The sequence below is a fragment of the Petaurus breviceps genome, unplaced genomic scaffold, assembly GCF_028583685.1.
Source record: "Petaurus breviceps papuanus isolate PSGF00001 unplaced genomic scaffold, PetGlider_PUasm1.0 91023, whole genome shotgun sequence".
NCBI lineage: Eukaryota > Metazoa > Chordata > Mammalia > Diprotodontia > Petauridae > Petaurus > Petaurus breviceps.
Genome location: NW_027187398.1, coordinates 3,918,064 through 3,931,732, shown reverse-complemented (window position 1 = coordinate 3,931,732; position 13,669 = coordinate 3,918,064). Strand labels below are relative to the sequence as shown.

The 13,669-nt window shown below is 37.1% G+C and overlaps 1 protein-coding gene across 2 annotated transcripts in view; it reads right to left on the bottom strand.

Moving 5' to 3' along the window:
- The window catches only part of USP32 (ubiquitin specific peptidase 32), a 270,325-nt gene that overhangs the window by 57,338 nt on the left and 199,318 nt on the right, over window positions 1-13,669 (bottom strand). The window contains exons 13-16 of one of the 2 annotated variants that reach the window (XM_069077895.1): window positions 11,928-12,120; window positions 10,767-10,942; window positions 10,203-10,343; window positions 1,715-1,874 (exon numbers count right to left, since the gene is read on the bottom strand). In XM_069077895.1, the coding sequence (XP_068933996.1) occupies window positions 1,715-1,874; window positions 10,203-10,343; window positions 10,767-10,942; window positions 11,928-12,120 (670 nt within the window). The remainder of the gene's footprint in view (window positions 1-1,714; window positions 1,875-10,202; window positions 10,344-10,766; window positions 10,943-11,927; window positions 12,121-13,669) is intronic. The other variant, XM_069077896.1, reaches the window with a different exon arrangement.

Sequence of the window (13,669 nt, the reverse complement as noted above, 5' to 3'; positions counted from 1 at the left end):
CTTCCTAAAGGCAAAGTTTAATATAACTGACCCCCCCCAAAAGGGGCAGTATATATAAAGGGGCCTTTATATAGAATAAGAAAGTCACTTCTAAATAAATTTTACATAGATAAAGTTATCATTCTCTGGAGTTTCAAAGGCTGGAATGGCATTGATTTCATTGTATTCAGTTCAAAAGTAGTTTTCCCCTTGTATTTAATTTTACTGTTGAAATTTGTTCCATAACACAAATTCCTGGTATCAGAGTAAAATCCAAAGTCTGCCAACTCAATACAAAAGGACATTCCATAATACAATTGTTTTCAACATTAGAATAGCATAAATTTGGCAGGGTGAATAATAAAAGTAAATTATGCCTATCACTAATATTAAAAATTCACTATTATAGTAAGCAGATACAAAGGATTGTTTTCACAGGAACCTTTGAACCTTGTGGCTATATGACCATCTGACACAAAAATTAAAGGGGTTAGATGGTTGTTTATTTTAAACAACGTTTTTAGAGCTCTTATTCCTTTAATGTAAGAATGCCAGTAGAAAGTATGCTGATTTTGACCTTAAACAATAGCAAAGTTAGTATGTATTAAATGTTATAAATTAAAATGGGAAAATATTTATACAGGATTATGATATACTTGGGAATTTTAAAAAATAAATCTGTCACTTTCCATTGTCACAAATATGTCCCATAATTTCTATAATACCCTGGAATTGATGCTTCTTCATATTTTTCTAATCTATAACTTTTTTTGGAGAGCAACTGGGGTTAAGTGACTTGCCCAAGGTCACACGGCTAATTTTTGTGTTAAAGGTCTGTGGCCAAATTTGAACTCGGGTCCTCCTGACTCCAGGGCTGGTGCTCTATTTATTGCGCCACCTAGCTGTCCCCTGAAAATAGCTTACGTTCTTTTTTTTTTTTTTTTGAGGGATAATTGGGGCTGACTTGCCCAAGGTCACACGGCTAATTTTTGTGTTAAGTCTCTGAGGCTGGATTTGAACTCAGGTCCTCCTGACTCCAGGGCCGGTGCTCTATTCACTGCGCCACCTAGCCACCCCAATGTATAACTTTTTTAAAAAATCAACTTAATACAATAAGAGACCTAAGAGAATGCACTATATTTATCAATGACACCATATCTTTTAAGTTAATCTAATGTTTAGATTGATCAATGACAAAACTGATGTTGCTACAGAATCTTAACTATCATCAGGAAATTACAGGTGTTATCCTTGGTACTTAAAAGTGCTACTGCCAAAGGGATTACTGAGCTATGCATATGGGTAAAGTGGAAAAGTTTTAAATGGCTGGGGATCAGTAGATGTCTTCAGAGGCACCACAGATTTATCATAACAAAGACTCTATGGGGGAATAATAATAACATTTTTATAACACTTTCAAAGTTTGCAAAGCACTTGACAAACATCTCTTTTGAACCTCCCAACAACCCTGGAAGGTATGTGCCATTATTAAGAAACATTTAAGTGCTTGTACAAACTTGACCCTGTTTCAGCTTTGAGTCTGCTGCACTTCCTATTCTACCTAACTCATACTTGCGCATGATCTTAGATCTAAGCTCCATATATCAGAATATTTAATGATTTTGCACAAAAGCAGATGGGAATGCATATCAGCACAGTGGCACCAGACTTGGAGCAACTTGCTTTTCACTTTTTTGAGAAAACATACTGTATTCTTGCTGCATTCTTAAGTTACCTCTAGGTAAATGTTGAGGAAACATTCTCAGGCTCATCATACCCATATTCACCCAGATGTTAGACTGCTGTGTCCGGGTGGCAGGCTGCTGTCTCAGGAAGAGAAGATAACGAGGAAACAATTCTAGCTCTGGGAGGTCCGTTTTGCTATTCTTGATCACCTGGTGTTTTGAAAATTAAGAAAAATGAGGATCTGCTATTAATGAGACCTATACGCAAATTGGACTTTATACACAATTAAGTAGGGGAAAAACATCTTAAATAGGCACTGAAAGACTACTTGTGGGGTGGAAATCCATTGGTAGGATGATCCCTTCTAACCCTTTATCATCCTATCCCTCAGTCTGTTCCAAGTATTAGGTGCCAAGGGGAAATTGGTGCCCAGGATTTGCCTGGTTCTGACTCAGGCTACTTTTTTTTGCCTGGGATTGAAGTGAAATGATTCTTTACAGAAAGGTTACAAAAGGTAAGAAATAGGAAACAGGTTGGTCTAAAGAATAGAAGATCAAAAAGGAATGAGAACTAATAAAAGCTATTGTCAAGGGGTAAAGGGCACCAGGATCTAGACAGGAATTCAAAGCTGTTCCCATGTGAAACTCATTTTTTGCAAAGATGGGGCAGAAACATTCTGGTGATGCTAATGAATCTACAATGAGGGCCACTAACTCAAACAGGGTATGTGGTATGGATGACTAAGAGACAGAAAGGATAAGGGAAAAACAACATATGAAAGCATCAAGGGGATAGGAAAAAAATAGAATGAAATTTTACTAAATTTAATGTTCTCTGCTGAGATTAAGTGAAGCAGTGGTGAGGGGTGGGATCTGAGTTACACATCTCCTAAAAGGCAGTTTCTGATAGATTTTACCAAGGGCTATGGAGAATCAATAAAAATAGTTAGATAACTTTATATCTCCTCTAAGTTACTCTAAGACTACAGATGGCCACAAAAGAGAGAATCAAATTCAAGTCATTTATCAGCAATATTTATTGAGTGCCTACCATAGGCTGTGTACTGTTTATGATACTAAGTTGTACAACATAAAATTCTAGACTTCAAGGAGCTTACATTTTAGGTAGGTATACAATGTATACAAATATCTACAATATTTGGTGTCTTAGGGGAGCTTTGACTTAAAAACATCTATTCCTACAAAATACTTTATTCTTTGTGGTTAACACTGAAACGCACTTAAAAATATCATAAAATAAAAATGGCACAGTTGACACAGATGCAAGAGAAGAGGCATGAGATCCCCCTAAGCTTCAGTGGTACCATGGCAAAAGCAACATTTCTAGATTTAGAGTACCTGGGTTTAAATCTGACATCTGAGTTTTAATTCCTATGTGACTTGGGGCAAGTCAGTTCACCTTCTAGGGCCTCAGCTTTTTCATCTGTAAAACAAGGGGGTCAGACTGATGTCTAAGGTGCTTTCCAGCACTAAATAAATTATCTAGGATCTGAAAATTGAAGTTCTAAATGGTAATTTTGGTAGGATGATGTCAATTCAGGATTTTGTAATGATAGGAAGGTTAATACCCCAAATCTTTCAAACTGAAGTCCCATAAAATCTCTTCTACCCACAAATGACCATATGTTTTCTCTTTGCAGAGAACTAAGGACTCCTTTAATAGTACATTTCAGAACATCATGAGGGGACACTACTAAATGAGACTGAAAGAGTGCTATAAACTAAATCATCATGATTACTTCTTAAATTGCTCTGCATATTAACTTTCTATACTCTGTCAACAGAATCACTCAATATATGAATCTTTTCAACTTAACTTTAAATCTATAAATTCATCTGGAGGACATCAATACCAACTCTTTATTTTTTCCCCCAGAATTTATTTATTTTTAATTTTCAATATTCATTTTCACAAGATTTTGAGTTCCAAATTTTCTTCCCATCTCTTCCCTACCCCCCATCCCAAGATGGCATGCATACTGATTACCCCTTTCCCCAGTCTGCCCTCCCTTCCCTGTTACTTTCTTGTAGGGCAAGATGGATTTCTATACCCCACTGCCTGTATATCTTATTTCCCAGTTGCACATAAAAACAATTTTTTAAACATTTGTTTTTAAAATTTGTTTGAGTTCTAAGATTATATTTCCCTTTATCCTATCCCACGCCCCCATTTATTCTATTTTCTCCTTCGACCCTGTCCCTTTTCAAAAGCATTTACTTCTGACTATCCCCTCCCCTAATCTGCCCTTCCTTCTATTGTCCCCCTCTTATCCCCTTCACCCCTACTTTCCAGTAGGGTAAGATACCCAATTGAATGTGTATGTTATTCCCTCCTTAAGCCATATCCAATGACAATAAGACTGACTCATTCCCTTTCAGTCCTCTGCTCTTCCCCTCCATTGTAACAACTTTCTCTTGCCTCTTTTATGTGAGATAATTTGCTCTATTCTGTCTTTTCCTTTCTCCTTCTCCCAATATATTCTTCTCTCACCCCTTAATTTTATTTTTCAGATATCATTCCTTCATATTCAATTCACCCTGTGCCCTCTGTCTATATAGACATATATAGTGAATGTGTGCGTATTTATACATATTCCCTTCAGGTATCCTAATACTGAGAAAAGTCTCATGAGTTACAAATATTGTCTTTTCATGTAGGAATATAATCAGTTCAACTTTAATAGATCCCTTATTATTTCTCTTTCCCCGTTCACCTTTTCATGATTCTCTCTCTTTGCTTTTTGGAGGGGGAAAGGCAGGGCAATTGGGGTTAAGTGTTAAGCCCAAGGTTCCACAGCTACTAAGTGTTAAGTGTCTGAGGCCAGATTTGAACTCAGGTCCTCCTGACTCCAGGGCTGGTATTCTATTCACTGAGTCACTTAGCCATCACTTTCATGCTTCTCTTGATTCTTGTATTTGAAAGTCAAATTTTCTCATCAGCTCTGGTCTTTACATCAAGAATGCTTGAAAGTCTTCCATTTCATTGAATATTAATTTTCCGCCCTGAGGTATTATACTCAGTTTTGCTGGGCAGGTGATTCTTGGTTTTAATCCTAGCTTCTTTGACCTCCAGAATATCATATTCCAAGTCCTTCAATACCTTAACATAGAAACTGCAATCTGTGTTATCCTAATTGTGTTTCCACAATACTTGAATTGTTTCTTTCTGACTGTTTGTGATATTTTCTCCTTCACCTGGAATTTAGCTACAATATTCTTAGGAGTTTTCTTTTTGGGATCTTTTTCAAGAGGCGATTGGTGGATTCTTTCAATTTCTATTTTACCCTCTGGTTCTAGAATATCAAGGCAGTTTTCCTTGATAATTTCTTGAAAGATGATGTCCAGACTTTGTTTTTTTATCATGATTTTCAGGTAGTCCAATAATTTTAAAATTATTTCTCCTGGATCTGTTTTCCAGGTCAAGGTTTTTCCAATGAGATATTTCATGTTGTCTTCTATTTTTTCCTTCTTTGGCTTTTTTGGAGGGGAGGGGAGAATGGCGATTGGGGTTAAGTGACTTGCCCAAGGTCACATGGCTAGTAAGTGTTAAGTGTCTGAGGCTGGATTTGAACTCAAGTCCTCCTGACTCCAGGGTCGGTGCTCTCTATTCATTGTGCCACCCAGCTCCCCCTATTTTTCATTCTTTTGGATCTATTTTATATCTTAATTTCTCATAAAGTCATTAGCTCCCATTTGTTCCATTCTAATTTTGAAGAAATTATTTTCTTCAGTGACCATTTGAACCTCCTTTTCCATTTGGCCAATTCAGCTTTTTAAAGCATTCTTCTCCTTACTGGCTTTTTGGACCACTTTTGTCATTTGAGTTAGTGTATTTTTTAAAAAATTGTTCTTTTTTGCTTTTTGGAGGGCAATTGGGGTTAAGTGATTTGCCCAAGGTCACACAGCTAGTTTTTGTGTTAAGTGTCTGAGGCCGGATTTGAACTCAGGTCCTCCTGACTCCAAGGCCAGTGCTCTAATTCACTGTGCCACCTAGCTGCCCCCAGTTTGTCTATTTTTTAAGGTGTTATTTTCTTCAGTATTTTTTTGGATCTCCTTTAGCAAGATGTTAACTCATTTTTTTCATGATTTTCTTGCATCATTCTCATTTCTCTTCCCAATTTTTCCTCTACTTCTCTTACTTGACTTTCAAACTCCTTTTCGAGCGCTCCTCCATGGCCTGAGACCAATTCATATTTTTCTTGGAGGCTTCTGATGCAGAAGTTTTAACTTTGTTGTCTTCTTCTGGTTCTATGTTTTGACCTTCTTTGTCATCAAAGAAAGATTCTATAGTCTGATTTTTTTCCTCTGCTCATTTTTCCCTTACTTGACTTTTGAGTTCTTTGCCCAGGTAGAACTCTGCTTCCAGAATGGATATCGTGTCCTAAATTTTGGGGGGTTTTGCATAGCTGTTGTCAGAACTACTTCTAGGCACCTGTAAATTTTCAGTTCTTCTAAGGTGATATGCTCAAAGGAGAGGTGTTTACTTCTCTCCTGGCTTGTGGCCTGGTCTGTGAGTGACCACAAGTACTCTTTTCTGCCTCTGAACTGTGAGGAGGACCCCCTCTCCACAGCCACCACAAGCTCTGCCATGCCAGTGCTCCTCCTCACTCCAGGACCACCACCTAAGACTATGGCCCAGATCCAAGTAGGGCAAAGCAAGAGAATCCTGCCTCAGCACCAGCAAAGCAATCCCTGCAATTGCCCTCTGGTCAGCTGCTGGATCCCCCCACCATCTGTGAACATGGAATTCCGGAAGCAGCTGCTGCTGCCGCCACCACAACTGTGGCCGCCACTACCACCTTTCGCTGCTCTAGGGCTGCAGCTGGACTGCGCTCTTTTCTCATCTAGGTCCAATAGTTTCCCCACTGACCTTTTACTCTGTCTTTGGCATTGTGGGTTGAGAAATCTGGAAACCACCATAGCTGCCAGTGATTCAGTCCACTGAGGCTTGCTCTGGCCCGGTCTTTACCGGTAGGGCCCACGTGGGGCTGCGCTCCTCTCCCAACTCGGTGCGATAGACCTTTCCTGTCGGCCTGCCAGACTGTCTTCAGCTGGAGATGTGTTTCACTCTCACATTTTGTGGGTTCTGTAGCTCTAAAATTTGATTAGAGTCATTTTTTACAGGCATTTGGAGGTGACTGAGGAAAGAGCTTAATCAAGTTCCTGCTTTTACTCCACCATCTTGGCTCCACCCCCACCTCAACTCCTTCAAGAACACTGTATACTAATGAAAAATATTCTTTCCTTAGACAAGCACATACACTTGGAAAACCAACAAATCTACCCTAATTATTCCCAATTTTAGTTTACGCAGAATTTTGGTAAACTACTTTTATTATAAAATCATCAGGAATCAAACTACATAATAGCATACCTCTGGCAGAATCTGAACCACTAATTAAGTAGTTTTGTAATATAACATGTTTTACTTTCTATAATCTCATGAGCAAAATATAGATTGTACTAACTAACTCTTCAAGACAAAAACCTTTCTATTTTAGCTACAACCATGCTACTACTTTCTTCCATGTACTTGTTATAATGTCACCCAGGAAACCTAGACAACAGATTCAACCAATGTACCAATGTCCTTCATTTATAAACCATTTTTTCCTTTTCAACAAGTACAAAGATGAGTATTACTAATTTTCAACCATAATAAGGTATTTCATTTGGAAATAATATTGATGGTTAGTATCCCTAAAACTTGGGAAGGCATAACGTGTTCGTTTATATATTCTTTTGATTCAGGTAAATTCTTAGTTTTTAAATTTAAAAAAAAAGACAATGAATACCATTAATTTGTCAAGCCAACCATTATATCAACTAGTAGCTAACATGACTCACTGAATGGAACATTTACCTGATACTCTCAACACTAACATACCCCTTTTTTTTTTTTTTTGCTTTTTGGAGGGCATTTGGGGTTAAGTGACTTGTCCAAGATCACATGGCTACTTTTTGTGTGTGTGTGTTAAGTGTCTGAGGCCAGACTTGAACCCAGGTCCTCTTGATTCCAGTGCCAGTGCTCTATTCACTGTGCCACCTAGCCGCTCCGACACCCTTTATTTTTAAGATCCCAAGAACAATGTGGGAAAATTCGGACACTAATGCACTGCTGGTGGAGTTGCGAACTGATCCAACCATTCTGGAGAACAATTTGGAACTATACCCAAAGGACAACAAAACTGTGCATAATATCCTTTGATCCAGTAATACTACTATTAAGTCTATATCCCAAAGAGATCACAAAAAAGGGAAAAGGACCTACATAAAAAAAAATATTTATAGCAACTCTTTTTGTGGTGGCAAAGAATTAGAAATTGAAGGGATGCCCCATCAATTGAGGAATTTTTGAACAAGCTGTGGTGTATGAATGTAATGGAATTCTACTGGGCATTAAGAAACAATAAACAGGCAGATTTCAGGAAAAACCTAGAAAGACTTATATGAACTGATGCAAAGTGAAATGAGGAGAACCAAGAGAACAGCAATATTGTATGATGATCAACTATGAATGACTTAGCTTTTCTCAGCAATATAATTTCCCAAGACAATTCAAAAGGACTCATGCTAGAAAATGCTATCCACATCCAGACAAAGAATTGGTGGATTCTGAATGCAAGGTGAAGCATACTACTTTGAATTTCTTTTATCTTTTTTGTGTTTTTCTCCCTTTCAGTCTATTTCTTTTTTTCACAACATGACCAACATGGAAATATGATTTATATGACTGCACACAAATAATCTATATCAAATTGCTTACCACTTTAGGAAGAGGGGCAGGGAAAGAGTGAGAAAAATTTAGAACTCAAAATTTTGTAGAAATGAATGTTAAAAAAATTGTCTTTATATATAACTGGAAAAAATAAAATACTACTAAAAATAAAGAAATAGCTGATTAGATAATCTAATCTAGTTAGTAAAAAAAAATCATAAGAATATGATCATAAAGTTAGAGCTGTAAGAGATTTCAACTTCAACATCCTTTTTATACAGATGAGGAAAACTAAGGGCCAGGGAAATTAAGTGACTTGCCCAGCACCATACAGCTAAAAAGTATCTGAAGCAAGATTTGATCCCAGGTCTTCCTAACTCCAAGTCCCAACACTTTTCATAACAAAAATTGTCTAAATACAATATGTCTCCAGGAAAAAGAACAGGGGAAATATTTTCTGTGAAGATCAAGGAAGGTTAAGAGATTCAATAATCTAAAAACATATACACCTAGGTGACCTGATGTCGAATAAAGTAGAACTTTAAGAAAATATTTTTGAGGAGAGAGGAATAATACAATGGTGACTAACATCCATGTGGACTAGTATGTAACTTATAGGATGTTCTATCAAGCTTTTATTGTACATAACTATTATGGGGGGAGGAAGAAAAGGAGAACAATGCAATTTGATTAATGGTATAACCATACCATTTCCACAGATTCTATGAAGAACTTCCTTGATATCCTCAGCTGAAAATAATTTTTCCTTCCTCAAATTACTTTTACCTAGGATTCTGCATGTCTTTTCAATAATCACATTCTACTTTAATTCATATATGAGATTCTAAGTAAGCTCCACAAAGACACGTCATTTGTGATCTTTTATCTTTGTATCCCCAATGCCTAGCAGAAAAGGCACTAAACACATTTGCTGACCTACCTCACTTTATACAAAACCTTGCTACAACAATATGACTACTGGCAGGTCTATCCTGAATGTCGACACATAGGAATAAAGTCACTGATGTACCCAAAACATCTTGTTAAAAAGTCATTTTCTCTCATCTACTGAGGCAACTGTACACCAAGTACCCTCAGGACAGTGTTACAGTAAGTCCCTAGGGTACTAAGGAGTCACAACCAAATGGGGTTTTATGATCATAATTAAAAATGTTGGGAAAGCCAAATCATTAATATTTTCATGTGAAATGCTCTAAGTTAAAAGTCAAATGATAGATGCTTTGAGAAACAAAGACAAGCAGAAAACAGGTTAAAGTTTCTAAGATTTCTAGAACTGGAAATATTTACATACTATTGGCAAATTGCTTGCATAATCTTCATTTTAAAAAGAAAAATGACAGAAAAAACCACTAAAGTTGGAAAGGCCCTTCAGGGTATTTTTTCCCACTCCTCTCATTTTATAGATGAGAAAACTGGGGCCTAGAGAGGTGATAAGACTTCTCTAACACCACACGTAGTGTGAGTGGCAGAGTCAGAACTACAACTCTAGTCTCCCATGCCCGAGGCCAGTTTCCCTGCCTAGATGCAACAAAAAAACATTTCACAATAGCATAAGCTCTAATTCCTGTCACTGGTGTCTGTGTCTAATGGGAAGAAAAGTGCTTGAGAAGAAAACTGTCAACTTTTACACAACCAATATATAGTACTAAGAGTGCTACTTCAGTGAGGTGACAACATGCTTGTGTCTACTGAGAGATGGGAAAGTAACCAAAGCATCTGTTAATTACAATTGTATTACCTAGAAGAGCATGAAAAAAAAAACTTGTGGTTGTACTTACTGGTCTAGGAAGGGCCAAATTGGCTCCATACCAATGATAAAGTGCTCTCCATACAGGTTCTGGGACCATTTCATAATCTCTGCCATGGATCAGTTGTGGAGCTCGTTTCAATCGTCCCCCTTCTAACGTTAGAGATGTAGCCTTTAGGAAAGATAGACTATGAAAGTTATTTTTCAGTATGACAACAGATTACTCTGTTTTGCCAAAAAAAAAAATATATATATATATATATATTTATATATATATCAGTCCAGATTCTTAAAGTTGGTTTCATGTAGTCAGTTAAAGTTAACTTTAACATGTGCATTTACAAATAAGAGCATACTATTTTTTGATGTATTTGAAAAATTTTTCAAAATCAGAGTAGGTTGCATTTTTCTAACAGCTATGCCAAAAATACCAACATATTTCCAAGGATAATAATAAATTTAAGTAGCTAAAAGTCTTATAATTTCTACTAAGGCCTTTAAATGCCTGTTCCAAAACATTTCAGCTTACTGCCCAACTAAATAAATTATTACCTTAAAAAATAATTGTTTTTATTTAAGATGTCAAATTATTTACCTTCACTGGTTCTTGAGTTACCAAAGGCTGGTTATCAATAGCCCCTGGTTTCTGTGGATTTAGTTGTAATAAGATATTCCCATTGGATCCAAGTAAACACTGATTGTTATTGTCTGAAGTGTTATGTTGTCTAGCAAAACACATATCAGCCCCTGGGGTACTGGAATACAGAAAGCCTAGAAAGGAAAGAAAGGATGGGATCTTTTATTTTCACTTCATTTTGAACATGAAGATAAACTTAAATACAGTTTTCTAGTAATGGCAGCTTTACTCCCCAGGTAATAAAGGCTTAATGTGCTAAATCCATCTGTGTATACACACCAATACTGTCTTAAATTATTATACATTTTTAGAAGGTTAAAACTGTGAATATGTTACTCTTTTTTTGGAATATCTAAGACAGAGTGCTGCCTTTTGAATGAGTCTAAGTTTTACAGAACAAAGCATTTTATTAAGGGGATTTGTTCTGTGAAGTTTGGATTCAATCAAAGGGTCATACCTGAAGACCTAGAGGGCCATATGTGGCCTCAAGGCTGCAGGTTCTCTACCCCTGATCTAAGATATTGTAAGGATGAAATGATATAACATATGTAAAGTATTTAGTAACTTTTAAGGCGCTATATAAATGTCAAATATAACCAAGAGACAGCATATTAAAATGGCAATTTTTGTATGATCTCAATATCTCACCGGGACAAATGGAAACATTTTAAATTGTCATTGTATTTTGTCAAAACAATTCTCACAAATGTGTCAAAGATCTTTGCTGTCAGAGGTGAAGATGATGTAACTTAGGTATACTTGCCTGAGAATTAACTATAAGATCAATAGAGCCTAAGGGGCAGAAGACCATTTTTGTAAATTTTGGTCCCTAAAATATAAGGTTCACAGATTAATAAATTATCCTAAGGGTAACATACAATAATGTAAAGAGATGATGAGATGGTGAAAATAAATCATAGTGAAAGACCATAGAAAACTGTATTACAATAAAGATAGAAAAGTGAATTTAAGAATCTTCTTGTTCAGCTACATTTACAGCTACAACTGACTTATGAGGATTATGGCCTGTTGTCCTTTATTTTGGAATTTCTTAAAGTGCAGACTTTAATTAACATATGACCCAGACTAAATTCAAGTACATAAAAAAATTACGCTTACTGTTGCCAGCAGTCTCTGAGGCTTCTGAAGCAGTGGAAATATTGTCTGACAACTTTTCTTCTGTGGGACTCATATAATTGAGACCTCCGCCCATTCTTTCATCCCCCTGCTCCATGGGATGTACTGCTGCACTGAGTGAATTTTTCCCTCCATTCAGAACAGAAGCAGGCTCAATCACAACAGGGTGAGAATCCTAACACCATCAAGATATGGAGGAGGGAGTAAAAAAAAAACAAGTAATCAAATGGCTTAGAACCATTAATTACACAACTACTTTAAGCACTTAAGTAAGCTGAGTGGGGTCATTTCAAGTCATTCTTACACATAAAAATATTAATAAACTCTACAAGGGTAAGAACCCTGTCTACTTCTTTTGTACTCCCAGACCACACCTTATAGTTGGCCCTACATAAAGTTTCCTTCAAATTTTGATATTTCTTTACAGTACATAAAGTCAATCCCTTGCAACCTGGCTCCTGACCACATCACTCAAGTGAAACCATATTTCCAAAGTTCTCAAATTCACCTGATGTCTCCTCTCAGTTTTTATTCTTTTGCCCTCTTTATAACATGACACTTGGTCACTCACTCCTCCTGGATTTTTGTGATACAGCTCCTCTTTCTTCTTTTCCTACCTACCTGGATGCTCCTTCTCAGTCTCCTTTGCTAGATCATCATCTATAACTGTATTCTCTAGCCTGAGGGGTGCACAGGGAGAATATTATTCACCTCTATTCTGTTCACTCTTTTCTTCCTACATGTTGTCTTGGTCATCTTCCATGGGTTCATCAGATCATTTATGTGGTACTGGAAGGGACCTAGGCCATTTAGTCTAACCCCCCCCACCTTGAAGATAAGGAAACTGAGGTCCACGGAGGTTAGATAACATGCTTAAGGTCTTACAAGTAGTGACAGAAGCAGTATTTGAACACAGGTCCTTTGACTCCAAAATCAGTGCCCTTTCCACTGTACCACACTGTCCCTCAACTACATCTCTACAAAGATGACTCCTAGATCAAAGTATCAAGCCCCAGGCTGTCTTGAGATCCAATGCTTTTCTATTAGACATTTTGAATGGGTCATCCTTTTATTTAATCAGGTTAACGACCTTAGAGTCATCCTTGACTATTCCACCTCCCTCATTCCCCTATTCAATTAGTTGATAAGTTTTACTGATTTCCTGTATAACATCTGCTGGATCCATTCCTTTTAATCTACTCACTTCCTAACTACAATAATTCAGACCCTTATTACTTTTTTCCTGTATTTATTATACAGCCATTTAACTGGTTTCCCAGGTCCAGTTTCTCTTCTCTTCTCTCCCCTCTCACATAGCTGGTAAAGTGATATTACTAAAACACAGATATGACCATTTTATTCATCTTGCTAAAGAAGCACCAGTGGCTCTCTACTACCCCTGCAAAAAAACTCCTTTGTTTGGCATTTAAAACACCACCCTTTGCCTTGATATTATTCCTTTTAATACATTTTATATTCTATCCCAAGTGGCTAGGTTGTTTCTGTGCTTCATCTTTATGCCTTTGGCCAGGCCACGTTTGGGAATGCACTCCCTCATCAATACCTCTTAAGATTCCCTTACTCTCATCAAAATTTTGCTTAACAGAAGCTTATCCTGACCCTTGGCCCCTTTTGCTATTGCCTGCCCCTTCTTACCATACTTATTTTGTGGAGGGAGGGAGGAAAGGGGAAAAAGGGAGAAGGAGAGAGGGGGGAAAGGAGAG